Source organism: Panulirus ornatus, chromosome 68, assembly GCF_036320965.1.
Source record: "Panulirus ornatus isolate Po-2019 chromosome 68, ASM3632096v1, whole genome shotgun sequence".
Taxonomy (NCBI): Eukaryota; Metazoa; Arthropoda; class Malacostraca; order Decapoda; family Palinuridae; genus Panulirus; species Panulirus ornatus.
In genome coordinates, this window is record NC_092291.1 from 5,910,327 (window position 1) to 5,925,102 (window position 14,776).

Below are 14,776 nucleotides of genomic sequence, written 5' to 3' on the forward strand. Positions count from 1 at the left end.
ATCACCACCACCATCACCACGACCCTCACCAACACTACCATCACCACCGTCACCGTCACCACCACCATCACCACCACTAGCACTACCATCACCACCACCACCACTACCACCACCACTACCTCCAGCACTACCTCCTCCACCAGCACCACGACCGTCACCAACACTACCATCACCACCACTAGCACTACCATCACCACCACCACCACTACCACCACCACTACCTCCAGCACTACCTCCTCCACCAGCACTACGACCGTCACCAACACTACCATCACCACCGTCACTGTCACCATCACCATCACCACCACCACCACCATCACCACCACTAGCACTACCATCAAGTCAGGAACTAAGCTACTACATCCACCACACGAAGCACTGCTTCAAGCCACCACCTCCAGCATCACAGCCACACCGTCAATGGCAGGAACGTATGTTACTTCTTGCTCGCTGCTGCATATTTGATGCGTGTGGCAAGTTCTCCCGCCTCCCAAAGCCTCAGCCCGACATTCCCCTCTTTTATATTAGTGAATATTGTCTGTTTGTCGTTCGTCAGTGTTTCTGCAAAATGTGTTGTCTTCAGGACATCAGGTGGTGCCTAGGTAGTAAGGGCGAGAGTGGAGATGAAGCCAGAGAGCCACGCGCTGCCGGGGAAGGGTTATCTGCAGGGGTTTTAGATCCTAAGGCGTGGCTAGGAGGTAGGAACTGATGTAGGAAGCTGGAGCAAGAAGGTGACCTCATTACTGTGGAGGGGCAAGGAGAAGACCTGGACATAGATAGGAACTGTGATGGGGCAGGAGAGGACGTCATGGTAGGTAGGAAGTGTGCCGGGGCAAGAAGGTAGAAGGATATGATAGACCGCACCTCATGATTGACAGAGGCACCAAATTCAGGCGATAACTTAGACGTTGGTAACACAAGTGGCTCCTCCATAACCTTTCACGGTGACCTTATCTATAACCAAAGGCCAGCATCTACGTCACGCCATTCATCAGGTCCCACCTGCTGGGAAAGGTCACCAAGAATTAAACCTCTCGCTTGGATTAATGTTTCAGATTTTGGTTTTCTCTGACCTTTATGACGTACAGTGCCACCTGTCCACTAGTATGGCCTCGGCTTCAATCACAACTTGCTAACATTTACAACACAGCCTCTCTTATGGTGACGCAACTCATAACAGCCTCAGGACGCAACTCGCAACACAGCCACAGGTATGCTTTTACAACTCCCAAAACAGCCTTAGATATACTCTCATAACTCACAATATAGACTCAGATATGCTTTTACAACTCGCAAAAACAGCCTCACAACTCGCAGCACAGCCTCAGGTTTACTCTCACAACTCGCAACACAGCCTCAGATTTGCTCTCACAACGTACAACACAGCCTTAGATATGCTCTCACAACTCAACATAGGCCCAGGTATGGTCTTACAAGTCACAACACAGCCTCAGATATGCTCTCCCAACACAGCTTCAGATATTCTCTCGCAACACCGCCTCAGATATGCTCTTACAGCTGAACCCAGCTTCATGTAGACTCTTACAACTCACAGTATAGCCACAGTTAATACTTTCACAACGGAACCTCAAATTTACTCTCAACTCACAACGCAGTTTCCGGTATGTTCTCACAACTCAGCCTGAGCCTTAATCATGACTCTCATTAGCCTGCGGTTTCCTCATTACTCAGCACATGGGTTTACTCGTAAATCACAACCCAACCTGGGGTTTACTCACTACTGAGAACAGCTTTGATATATTCACGACTCACAACAACACAGACTGGGTTTACTCATGACTCTCAAAACAACTTAGACTTGCTCTTGACTCATAACACAAACTAGGTTTACCTGCAGCACAACCTAAGTTTGATAGATATCGACAAACACATCACCACACCTTTTAGACCAATGGACGTGTCTGGCTATCTGAGCGTTGCGCGAGTTTCAAAGAAGGAAAGCTTGGGTCAGGAAGGTGAATTGATATATCATTAAGAACTCCCGCAGCGCTCAGATTCCAGCCACGTCCACTAATCAAAAAGTGCGGTAAGGTGTGTGTCTGCATGTGTTTCACTCGGTACATGGCCAGGAGTTCACTAGTGACTCGCAGCATAGCCTGTGGCTCACTCGTGTCTTGCAACATAGACTGAGTATCACTTGTAACACACAACATTGCTTGAGGTTCTCTTGTAACACAGCACAGCCTCAGGTTCACTCATGACTCGCAACATAGCCTAAGGTTCACTTGTGACAACATAGCCTGAAGTTCATTGGTGACTCGCAAAATAACCTAAGGGTCACGTGTGCTTCGGAAAATAGCATGAGATTCACTTGCTACTTACAGCATTGCCTGAGGTTCACTTACGACTCACAACATAGCCTAAGGTTCACTTGCGATTCATAACATAGCCTGATGTCCACTTGACTCGCAACATAATCTGAGGTTCACTTGATTCAAAACAGCCTGAGGTTCACTTGCGACTGACAACATAGTTTGAGGTTCACCTGTGACTTACAACATAGGCTGAGGTCCACTTGTGACTTACAACATAGGCTGAGGTCCACTTGTGACTTTCAACATAGCCTGAGGTCTACTTGTGACTTTCAACATATATGTTGCTGAACATATCAAAACCTTTATACAGGGTAAAGTTAACGTTTAACCTGAATTACCGGCCCTCGTCTCTTACCTTCCTTATCTGCCCCCTGTCCATGATTTTCCCAACCTGTACTTATCCGTCCTTCCTAAACTGTCTCAATCCCTGACCTTTCTTGCCGACCCCTGACCTTCCTTAAATGCCCGTCACAGACCATCTGTACTTGCCCCTTGCCATCTTCACCTGCCCCTGTACCTAACCCTCCTTATCTGCCCCCTGCCCATGACCTTTCTTACCTGCTCCAGTTCCTGATATGCATTTAAGCTGATTTCACACTTCAGAACTGTCATACACCATCAAAGTTAGGTTGATCCATATCTCTCTTTTCAGTTTCTTCACTGTTAAGGGTCAGAGGGTAATCTCCAGCCACCTCTTACATCAAAGATATGAAAACTATAGCGAAGCAAACTTCACAAAAAGTAGATCAGTAAATCCTAGCCAAACGCAAGTTTACTATAATAGAATTGCTGCTTTTGTGTATCAACTGTATCAATGTGCAGCAGTAGTGGTTTATTTTGTGTTGTTTTCCTCGCTCGTCTTCTAACCAGATCACAACTTGGACTCGAGTAGCTATTTGAAATGTTGGTCGGAAGCTCGAGAAGCTAATGATGTTTGATCATGGTTTGTTTACTTTGTTGTATTATGTACTGCATGCCTTACTTTGTTGTGTAATAGATACCTTAGTTTGTTGTGTTGGATGCACCAGTGTTGCTTCCTCTGGTTTGCATGATGGTCGTGATGAATCACTGTCGTGAGGAAGCTCTCATAGAAATATAACGCCTTCCTTGTCGCAGTCCGGTTGTTGGTCACCAACGTTCCTCATCATGAGATTGCATATGATGCTTCATGATGAGTTCCACTCATGTACAACTGTAACAATTTGCTTTCCTTACCTCCACAGGTGTCCCAGTGAGGTAGCCCCAAGGGAGCCCAGCCTGACCCACGTACACTATGGTAGGTCATCAACCATCAGCGCATGTTGTATTTTAGTGTAAGCCTCATCGGGAAGGAGCAGGGGAAGTGGAGTGCTTTACGTACCTTGGAGGATGACCTTCACAAAAGATGGAGCCGCAGAGCCTGAAATTAGTCATAGGGTAGGAGAGAGGGCTAGGGACCTGGATGAAGTGAGGAGTCCATGAAAGGATAAGTCATAATCTATCAGGATGAGTTGGGTGGCTCTCACAGTATGATATGGATGAGATTAAACCGAGAATGGAAAAGCATGGACGTGTTGGAAATGAAGCGTTTGGAAAAAGTGTTGTCAAGCTGATCATTAATGGAATAATAGTTTGAGATGTTTAGTAGTACGTGTAATGAAAGTATGACTTGAGAGAACTGACCATGGTGTGATAGTTTAGACGTAAGGAGAGAATGAGCAAAGAGGGGCTAAGGATAAACTTGTCAGACGTAAGGGAAACGAGGGGAAAAAGGGAGGCAGAAGGCTGGAGCGAATTGGGCTTTGAATTATGTATCAGTTTCATTTCATTACACGTTGATCAAATCTCAATCATGCTTGGTTTACTACCACGGCTCGCACTTTCACTATTATTGCTTATACGATCAACACCTCACATTTCAAATTGTCAAGCATTTCATTTCCACCACATCCACCCTCTCGTTCTTTTATATTTAGAGCTCACGGATCGAACCCATGCAGCACCGATTGGAATGCTATACTCTCACAGACAATGATCTCTTTCTACAAGCTCCTCAACGCACCCAGGACCTTTGCCTCCTTTCCCACCCGACGATTCACTTCAGCTCCCATAGTACCATCCGCTGCCATGTCCACACCAAGTTACGTAAAGCATTCCACATTCTCCAAGGTATTTATTCAGACTCGCACAGAAACCAATCTGTCTTGTCCCTGCCAAGCCTCATAACCTTAGTTTTTCATATTTTCTTTCGACTGCCTCCTCTCTCTCTCTCTCTCTCTCTCTCTCTCTCTCTCTCTCTCTCTCTCTCTCTCTCTCTCTCTCTCTCTCTTTTCCATCTTCAACTTATGGAAGACCAGCCCCTCTCGAAAACACTCGCGCATTTAACTCCCTCTACCCTATCCATAGATAAACAAACATGGTGGCATCACACACCCTTGACGTAGACCCACCTTCAGCTGAGCCACTCGCCTTACTACCATCCTAGGCGTACACTCGCCGTATTTTGTTAAGATTCGCTGCTACTAAGAGCTTTAATCCACCATTTATTCGTAGCACCTCCCAGAAACCATTAACCCTATCATATGGGGGTGGTTTGGGCCATTTCTTTCGTCTGTTTCCTTGCGCTACCTCGCAAACGCGGGAGACAGCGACAAAGCAAAAAAAAAAAAAAAAAAAAAATACAAATCCTTCACTTTCTCTTTTTTTCTCACACCAATTCTTTAAGCAAACACCTGGTCCAGAGATCCCTTACCTCGTCTTAAGCTACACATTTCCTCTCCAGCCTAATGTTTCGTGGGTGTCTTCACTTGCTAAGTCACCACCTTCCATACAGCTTATCAGGTTTATTCAACATATTGTTTTTGTGACCTTTGTCTTTGTTTAATGGTACATTACAGGTACTCCGCTAGTCCTTAGACACATCACTTTAACCCATATGTATATTGAAAATCCCAGCAAACCAATCGGCAACACTGTCACCTTCTTGAGAAATTCAGCTGCCATCTCGCCCCCTCCATCCGGTTTGCCACACTTCGTCTTACACGAGGCATCCACCACCTTTTCTCTTTCACTAAAACATTTGCCATGGCTCTCTTGCTCAGTGTACTTCCACGTCTCAAACACGTCTTTTCTGCTACCCAAATTTCTAACACTTGAATTGGTCCATAAGAATACTCTGTATCTCTTCTCAGCCTGTTACAACCTGCCAATCTTCTCCCTTCATTGATACGCACCCTTTTTGTTTTTCCTTCCAATGATCATCTCCTTCCAAAGCATTCCTCGTTCCCCTTGAAGTTTGCCGATGCTCTTTTATCCCATCTCTCGTTTGTCTCTCTTTTTCAGCCCTTACACCTTCCTCTTAATTTCTGCCACTTTCTTTTGTACATTTGCCAGTGGATCGCACGCTTTTCCTACAAGTATTGACCGTACACTTGTCTTGTATCTTTCAATTGCAACTTAACATCCTCAGTCCACCACTCGTTACTCTTCCTCGAATGTACACACCCCACCTTCCGCATGCCACACACTTCACTTGCACAAATATGCAATGTTTCCCTTGATACCTTTCACTCCTTGCAAACTCTCTTAGTTTTGTTTGCAATAACCTTGTGCCGTTCCTCACCCAATCTCCTTGGTACATTCAAGCGCTAAAGCTGTCACTTTCAAAACCCCCTTCCCGCCCATGTCGTATCCTCTTTTGCAAATGCCACTTCAGTCTCTCGCACACTCTTCCACCAAAAAGTTGTCAGGCATCCCACCAGCTGCTCCTCTAAGCTCATTCACATCCAGTGGTCTCCTTTGCATGCCTATTAATACATAATTTAATAATGCCTGCTTCCCACTGACTATACACACCCACTTATGCATACGCCTTTATTTAAAGTGTCCCCCGTCACCAGTCCTTTTCCAGCACCTAATGTTAGGAACATCATATCCAGTGGTTAATTACGTAAGAGGAAACCTTAAAACCTTTTATCTAAACACGTAGAAATGTTTACTGTAGCCATTACTATTGATGTCTGTTATGAATGTAGTAGTTGTTCTTATATTCCTACAGGTGAGGCTGTGGAGACGATGACCTCTGTCGGTGTGGTTTTGGTGTTGGCGGCGGTGTTGGTCGTATCGGTGGAGGCGCGGGTTCGGAGTCGGGTTCCTCATGAGCCCTCACGACCCACTAACGTGCGGCACCTGTTGGGAGGCGGGCGAAAGTTGCGGTCCCTGGAGGATAGGCGTGGTGCAGGCGGTGTGGTGGTAACGGACCCGACGCCGTTGTTACTAGCTGAGGTTGTGCGGGAGCTGGGAGGCGACGAGCGGGGTCCCTGTCATGTCCTTATTTACTACGACCCTCAAGCTGCGCCATCCGAGGAACTGGCTAGCCTACGGGCCGCCCTAGACGCACCTGTTATCCTGGTGGATGTTAGTAAGCTGAAGTTCCCGCTCATCACCAGGGTTCGTCGGCGGGTGCCTCTCTTGGACCTTCTCTCCCACCGACCCGACAATCGGTGCCGTCTCATGGTGGCTTGGGCCTCCACCAACTACCAGAGGGGCCTTCTGCTGATGGCTCGGGCCGAGCCGGGGGTCCTTAGTTTCAGAGACACACTCGTCCTAGCCGTTAACGACCAGCGGCTCGACCGCTTCATCCCAAAGCTACGTCGCCGTGTGCTGGTGAAGCGGCGGAGTTCGCGCAGAGGCCGCGGCCGGCGGGAGGTGCGACCCGCAAGGTACCTGGTAGAGGGGGCTTGTGAAATGTGTCGGCGGTACTCTCTTACACGCCTGGGAGAGTGGCACCACCCTGGAGGTTGGACCTGGGGAGGAGCCACACCCAGGGGCCAGGCACTGTCTGGTTCTGACCTGATTGTTTCCTATACCCCTTCAGTACCCAACATATTCCCAGTGTTGGCAGGCGAGGAGACGCGTCTGGAAGGAGTCGAGCTACGACTTTTGCAACATGCTGCCAAGGCCCTCAACTTTAGCTACCGCCTTGTGATGCCGGCGGATGGGGAGTGGGGCCGCAAAGTAAATGGCACATGGACGGGCAAGGTAGGCGAGGTAGTAGGCCGGCGGGCGGATTTGGCATTAGGTGGGTTGGTGTATACGGAGGAGAGAGACTCTGTTGGGGAGTATTCTATCTTGTTCCACAACGAACTATGGGGCATTGTTTGTCCTCTTTCAACCCGTCTGCCGGTCTGGCCCTACATTATGTTCCCCTTCAGAGCAGAGGCAGCGCCCTCCGTGTTCACCTTCCTGGTAGTGCTGCATTTGATGGCTTTCCTAGTGGGGACACTGGTGGGGTCGCAAGAGCGTAGTGGTCCCATGGACCCCCTGACACAGTCTCTAGTCAGAGCCATCCGGGCTGGAGTCTCTCTCTACCTGCGCCTGATGGCCTGCCTTTACTTCTGGAACCTCTACTACTGTATCATCAAGCCCAAGTATGACCCACCTGTGCGCACGTCAACAGCTCTGCTGCGGTCGGGTTATTCGTGGGGTTTGGTGACTGGCACCACCGTCCCAGGTGTGCTGGCTTCCTCTCAGGACCCCGCTCACAGGGATCTCGCTGCTGGAGCTACACCCCTCACCTCTATCCACGAAGGCTTCCGCCGTCTCCGTGAGGAGAGCCTCTGTCTCGTTGGCGTGCCCAAGAGGTACGCCCGCGCTACCATCGCCACACGCCACACCACAGAGTGTGGAGAGCCGGGTTTGCAGGTTAGCACTGAGGACCTCAATACTGTGTTGGGTGGATGGATGATGCCTCGTGGGTCACCCCTCCTCCTCCACATTAACCCCGTCATCAGACGCTTACAAAGCTTCGGCCTCTTAGAGCACTGGCGCCGGGAGTTGCACGAACTGCTTATCACACGAGCCCCAAGGGACCTTCCATGCCTCAATCCACCACTGGCTGCCCTCGCCCTCGCCGATCTACGACTTGCCTTCCTCGTTGTGCTTTGTGGATGGGGCTTGGCGTGCCTCGTGTTTTTGGGCGAGCTGGTGACGCATGTTATCAATGACCCAAGTGGAGAGCGGACAGTCATGCGACGTGACACAGACGTCGATACCAATGACCCAACACCTCCCACCGCACGCGTGCCTTTTATTCTGCGTCGTTGGATAACCCTTCTGTCCCCAGCGCCTGTCGTCAGCTTAAGTGCCAAAGAGGCAACTTTCCGAAGGCATCTTAATTCCGTTCTGCGAGAAATGTGGAACGTCACGCCACCATGAAAGGAAGCCCCAGAGGCGCGGGTGGCTTGGCCATCACCTCTGGGGCTCTCGAAGGGTCGTCACCAACGGCCATCTTCTCAACTCCCGCGTCTGCGGTCGGTTAAGCCTCTTGATCCACCAGCAAACATGCCCACGAAGGTTGATGCTTCCCAGTCACATCGATCCGAAGACGTTCTGACGTCGGCCTTTACGGTGGTAACGCCTCGAGCACCAACACGCCCCGGCAATGTCTCCACCGCAGTCCAGCCTCGCAGCAGCTCATCCTTCGCTACCCCACTACCCCCAGGTACCAATTCCCTCTCCAGGCACGACTCTCTGCCACCCCTCCGTCCAGGCACCCCACTAGAGCTGCCTATCACATCCCCTCTCTCTACCCTGACCAGCTCCACCTCAGCAGGCTTGGTATTCCCCACCACAACTGTCCGACGTCGTCTGGACTTGCCGCCCGCTGCCTTGAAGTACTTGACCCACGCCAGAGAGGATCTCGACGTTGACGAGGACTCCGACACTGACTAGACGTTGACACTTTAGGTGAGCAGATTAGGTTTGTATATTGATGTAATAAGCTTGATACACGTCCTGTGGCTTAAGATGGTATCTCTGGATGTTAATGTCTATTCAAAACTGTGACGAAGTTGGTCAGCAGACGACTTAAGTGCAGTTTGGATAAAAGCATTTCATGTTGATTATCTTTTGATCGGGATAGGGTCACCTTGTACTTACCTCGGGTTAGAAAAGGTCACAAGCTAAAGTAAGAATTATATAATAGATGAGACACCATGTTAGCTGGTGGTGCTGTCCTCTGTACTGCCTTGATGGTCCTGGTACGTACCACCACCTGGACGTACGGGGCACCTCCGTCAGTCTTGCCCGAGGTCCTACCCGGTAATTACTACTCATTTACTGGCTTCAAGAATATAAGAATCCTTCAGTTCTATATATCAATGAATATATTGTCGGTCGGCCATGTGGTGCTACTAGTTCGGCGTTTGCTCATTATTGGACGACGAGTGTGTTAGACATGTTGACGACCGAATGGGAGAGAGACTGATGAGCATGCATCGTCCCCGACTACTTGAACAGTCACTGACGTAGACTAAAGATGATAATGAAGACCAATGGGTAAATGTACAGTTTGACTGAGATTTCTTTGACTGTATTGTCAACAAACTGATTTATACCTGACCTGGTGTGAACCGGAGAGAGTCGTTCAACCCCGCACAATTTCATCAGATTCCCGATCGTCCCACACCACCTTCCAGCTTTACCCAACCCTAGTTCCTTAACCTTGTTCCTCAGCTTCACCTGTTACAAAGATCAGCTCTCTACTCACATCCTCCATCTCATAAACGTGTAACATACATCTCTTGAAGAGCGCGTGGGACGGACACGGTAGCACAATCCCCAACTTTCCAGATGTACATTCTTGTCGGATACTGTTGCTTGTATATGTATTATCCCTGGGGATAGGGGAGAAAGAATGCTACCCACGTATTCCCTACGTGTCGTAAAAGGCGACTAAAGGGGTACAGGTACAGTTTGATATATTATCTTGTTTTATTGTCCATGCGTCCCATTACTCCAGGCTGGGTGGTGGGTAGGGATAGTCCCAGTCCAGTAGGCGTGAGCCTGGTATACAAGAAAGTGCACACTGCTGCCTCACCGCGGCACACATCGTACTTGTGCGATACGGTTCATATCAAATTGTGACAAGTTTATTATAGATATTACCTGAGCCACCCAAGATCCTACCCCTGTCAGCTGTACATGGAATAATCTAAAGCTATTTTGTTTTCGGTGGTGAGGAAGGACATGAAAGTTGTGCTACATTCTAGTAAATGATAAACTAACGCTTAGAGGACGTCGATGTTCTAGTAAGTGGCAGGTGTTGTCTTGATACAAGTTTAGGGAATTTATCTGGAAAGGTCACGAAATCTCATAAAGGTCAACCTTGTTTCAGCCTTGGTCTTAGACAAGTTTACCGAACAAGTTTATAAAGTCTCTGAGCACGAAGGCACGACCCTCGAGAAAGTGGGTACGGTCCTAGAGCACGACGGCATGACCCCTGAGCAAGTGGGAAGTAACCAGTTTGGATTTTTTCTTAACCAAATTATACCTGACGTTTAGCGTAACTAATTTCAAACTGGGTGTGTTGTGTGCTCAGGTCACACCGTACCTGGCACATGCTTGCTTATCTTCATATAAATGTTGACTAAAACCGTTGACTCAAGTTTTACTAGGACACCAGCAGCAGGGCCTTGTGCTGAGAGCTGCTGGTGTCATCCCACAGTACAGAGTTCTAAGCTCCATCCACATCGCAGAGCCCCGGCTTCCGTCAGGCTCACTTTCCTCACCAGCAGTATGAAACGGAGGAATCATACCGTAAAGTCAGTACACATTAACATGTGACCGTAATGATCAGACTGACCCTCAGGCACATGCATTTAAAGTCGCTGATACTGATGAGACTGGCATGTCAAGGGCCGTATAAAGTACGAACCGCCCGTGCAGTGCCAGCCCTCCACACTCGCTCTTGATTTTGGCTCCTGGCCTCCACATAACTTCTCGTGAGACCATATGATCGGACGGTTGATGGTCAGATGATTGGGACGGCCGATTTGGTCAGGTGACGGAGACGGTTGACTAGTAATATTTCTCAATTTTCTGTCCTATTACATTGGCCTAACTACTGAAACTGGTGGCCTTTTACATCTTCACATTCCACAGCCTCAGTGTCAGGGCAAAGGGTCTTACTGTGGTTAGTGGAAACATTTGATAACAGTTGTTCTTACTATATATTTTTCTTGGTTGTAACACCCGTTTATTTACACAGTAAATATTATGTCATTGGATATAGCCACAAAATAAAAGCCGGTTAGCACCTGGAGACTGGCACTTTTTTTATGGTAAAACTTTCGTAGTTTTATAGCTGCAGAAAACGCCATATTTGTTTACCTTTGATAAAATAGTAAAAATTTGTGATCATTACTAGTAGAGAGGAGTTTTATTTCATGATAACATTAATGAATAATGTCACCTTCGAGAGGTATTTACCCAATAAAGATGTCTCAATATTTATATTTTCAAAGCTATTCATGGGACCCTTGTGGTCGATATGATTAAGCCTCGTATGCATTTTGAAAGGCGCTTCGTTCCATGGCCTTTTATGAGAGACCTTTATGGGGTCAGGCTGAACTATTTCTTTGATTCACAGAGGGAGACTCTCCCCTGGGTCGTCCTCGTGTGACGACGACACGCCTTTCTGGTCCTGATGATCAACCCTTCCACTCCTTACTGTCAACTCTATGTACAAAAATTGATATATAGTTGCATATTTGACCAATTGCATCTTGGTCTTGTGAAGCTGCATCTCTTCCCCCCCCCCCGTTTCCCATTTAAACTTACACACTTCAGAACTTCAGCACCCGAACCACTACCACCCTCAAGGACCTGGATCCTGGACACTATTAAAAATTTAGGAGTCGAGCTGGTTTTCCGAGAAACATAAGTTACCCATCACAATATCCGTTTTCTCTATTTCATTATTTATGAAATCCATTTTCTAATTATTTCACTGTTTTGGCACTGACTACGAGAAATCTCTATCCGTTTCGCCTGTGATATTCTAGGTACCAGTGTTAATGTAGAAATATAAACATTATACAGGAAAGAATACTGGCTCGGGACTGGTGGTGGGGGTGATCTTGAAGTTGAGGACAAGGGCTTCCCATGACTTGCCAAGAAGCTGGTTCAAGTGTATGACGTGGAGCGATGTGTTAGTTCTTCCATTGAAGAATTATAGCATGTCATTTGTGATTATATAATCCCTGGATCTTTTGCGAGGTAGATATAGTCACAAGACCGTACTACAGACAGTAGCAGAGAAATGGACTCCTATAAGATGAGAAGTTCCTTGAGATTGTACTCCTTTTCGTCCACTATCGATACTAGACCCTCGCCGGAAGTGACTTTTCACTCGCGGCGGAACTTGTAGGTGAGCCAGATAACGACAGATATATATATATATAGGCATTATTGCATGACAGCTAGAGACTGAGTGTGAACGAATGGGGCCTTTGTTGTCTTTCCTAGCGCTACCTCGCACACATGAGGGGGGAGGGGGATGTTATTCCATGTGTGGCGAGGTGGCGATGAGAATGAATGAAGGCAGACAGTGTGAATTGTGTGCATGTGTATATATGTATGTGTCTGTGTGTGTATATATATGTGTACATTGAGATTTTTTTTTCTTGCTTTGTCGCTGTCTCCCGCGTTTGCGAGGTAGCGCAAGGAAACAGACGAAAGAAATGGCCCAACCCACCCCCATACACATGTATATACATACGTCCACACACGCAAATATACATACCTACACAGCTTTCCATGGTTTACTCCAGACGCTTCACATGCCCTGATTCAATCCACTGACAGCACGTCAACCCCGGTATACCACATCTATCCAATTCACTCTATTCCTTGCCCTCCTTTCACCCTCCTGCATGTTCAGGCCCCGATCACACAAAATCTTTTTCACTCCATCTTTCCACCTCCAATTTGGTCTCCCACTTCTCCTCGTTCCCTCCACCTCCGACACATATATCCTCTTGGTCAATCTTTCCTCACTCATTCTCTCCATGTGCCCAAACCATTTCAAAACATCCTCTTCTGCTCTCTCAACCACGCTCTTTTTATTTCCACACATCTCTCTTACCCTTACGTTACTTACATTGTCCTCAAACATCTCATTTCCAGCACATCCATCCTCCTGCGCACAACTCTATCCATAGCCCACGCCTCGCAACCATACAACATTGTTGGAACCACTATTCCTTCAAATATACCCATTTTTGCTTTCCGAGATAATGTTCTCGACTTCCACACATTCTTCAAGGCTCCCAGAATTTTCGCCCCCTCCTCCACCCTATGATCCCCTTCCGCTTCCTCCACCCTATGATCCACTTCCGCTTCCACATTGAGATGTATGGGTATGTATATTTGCGTGTGTGGACGTGTATGTATATACATGTGTATGGGGGTGGGTTGGGCCATTTCTTTCGTCTGTTTCCTTGCGCTACCTCGCAAACGCGGGAGACAGCGACAAAGCAAAACAAAAATAATAATAATAAAAATATATATATATATATATATATATATATATATATATATATATATATATATATATATATATATAAATATATATATAACCAGTTAGTGTTTGGAAGATACAAGAACACTGAAAAGGCAAGAGAGAGAAGACAAGTAAACAAGAAGGAACGTGTGCAGGCTGACGCATGGGCCATGGTAACCTCTTGGGACAATCCATTCAGCTAAACTATCAGTCAAGGTTCAAATGATTTGACGAAGGAAATCCAGCTGCCAAGTTACTGAGGCAGAGGAGCGTAGGTGTGAGGAAGAGTGATAAGGTTCCAATTGTCACACCAGAGGTCAGGCCGACCCCGATAACACTACCTTGGGATGTAGTGAACGTCAAAAGACAGAATATGAAATGTTTACTGAGGAAACAGAACGTCTACATGACCCCAACACCGGATGGAGCTGGCCGGATGGACTGGTACCTAAGACACACCAGCAGAGCCGTTTCGTAGGACCTCGTTCGAAGAGTTTCTGCCATTAGAACGGGGAAGGATCTGAGTCAGATGTAGGGTATCGCTCTCTGATGAAGACCTCGTACTAACAACTCTGATTGGTATTTTCCTGGAAAAGATTAATCTGAAGATGAATATAATTTTTCATGGTTGATGGCAACCACTGAACTGAAAAGCTGCATGGGTACAAAAGATGGCCTTGCGTCACACCTGGGTCTCCTGGATGAAGAACGTCTTGCGAGACGACGCAAATAGTGTCGGAACTGAGGAGTTATGGTGAGACTTGGTCGCACTAGAGGCAAGGGGAGTTAAGTGAGATTTCCACCTCACAGCTCTTTAAGTGTCACAATCATGTCAACTTGGAGCTCTTCGGGGAAATAGACACTGCTTGCGGAGAGGAAACTAAACGAAATAAGATGTTTCCGAAAGTAATGGAGGTACATCAGCAGGAGAGCAGCGGCTGCGTGTGTGGCGGCATCAGGTACGTGTAGAGGAGGACAATACAGCTGGTCGTTTGGTACGTTACCGCGTGTAGCTGGGATCCTTGGTGTTCAATTGGGATCCTTCCCAGACGCAGTGTTCAGCTGGTGTCCTCTCCAGACGCACAGAATTCAGCTGGAGTCAACCCCAGACGCATAG

General features: G+C 47.5%; 1 protein-coding gene across 5 annotated transcripts in view; it reads left to right on the forward strand.

The window, feature by feature from the left end:
• The window catches only part of LOC139747315 (uncharacterized), a 34,929-nt gene that overhangs the window by 11,902 nt on the left and 8,251 nt on the right, over positions 1-14,776 (forward strand). For 2 of the 5 annotated variants that reach the window (XR_011712372.1, XR_011712374.1), the window contains exons 2-3: positions 3,560-3,612; positions 6,373-9,062. Coding sequence is in view for 1 of the 5 variants with exons in the window: in XM_071659478.1 (XP_071515579.1) it covers positions 6,390-8,531 (2,142 nt within the window). In the remaining 4 variants the exon portion in view is untranslated. Of the gene's footprint in view, positions 1-3,559; positions 3,613-6,372; positions 11,599-14,776 lie in introns of those variants that run through there. The other 3 variants (XR_011712373.1, XM_071659478.1, XR_011712375.1) reach the window with 3 other exon arrangements.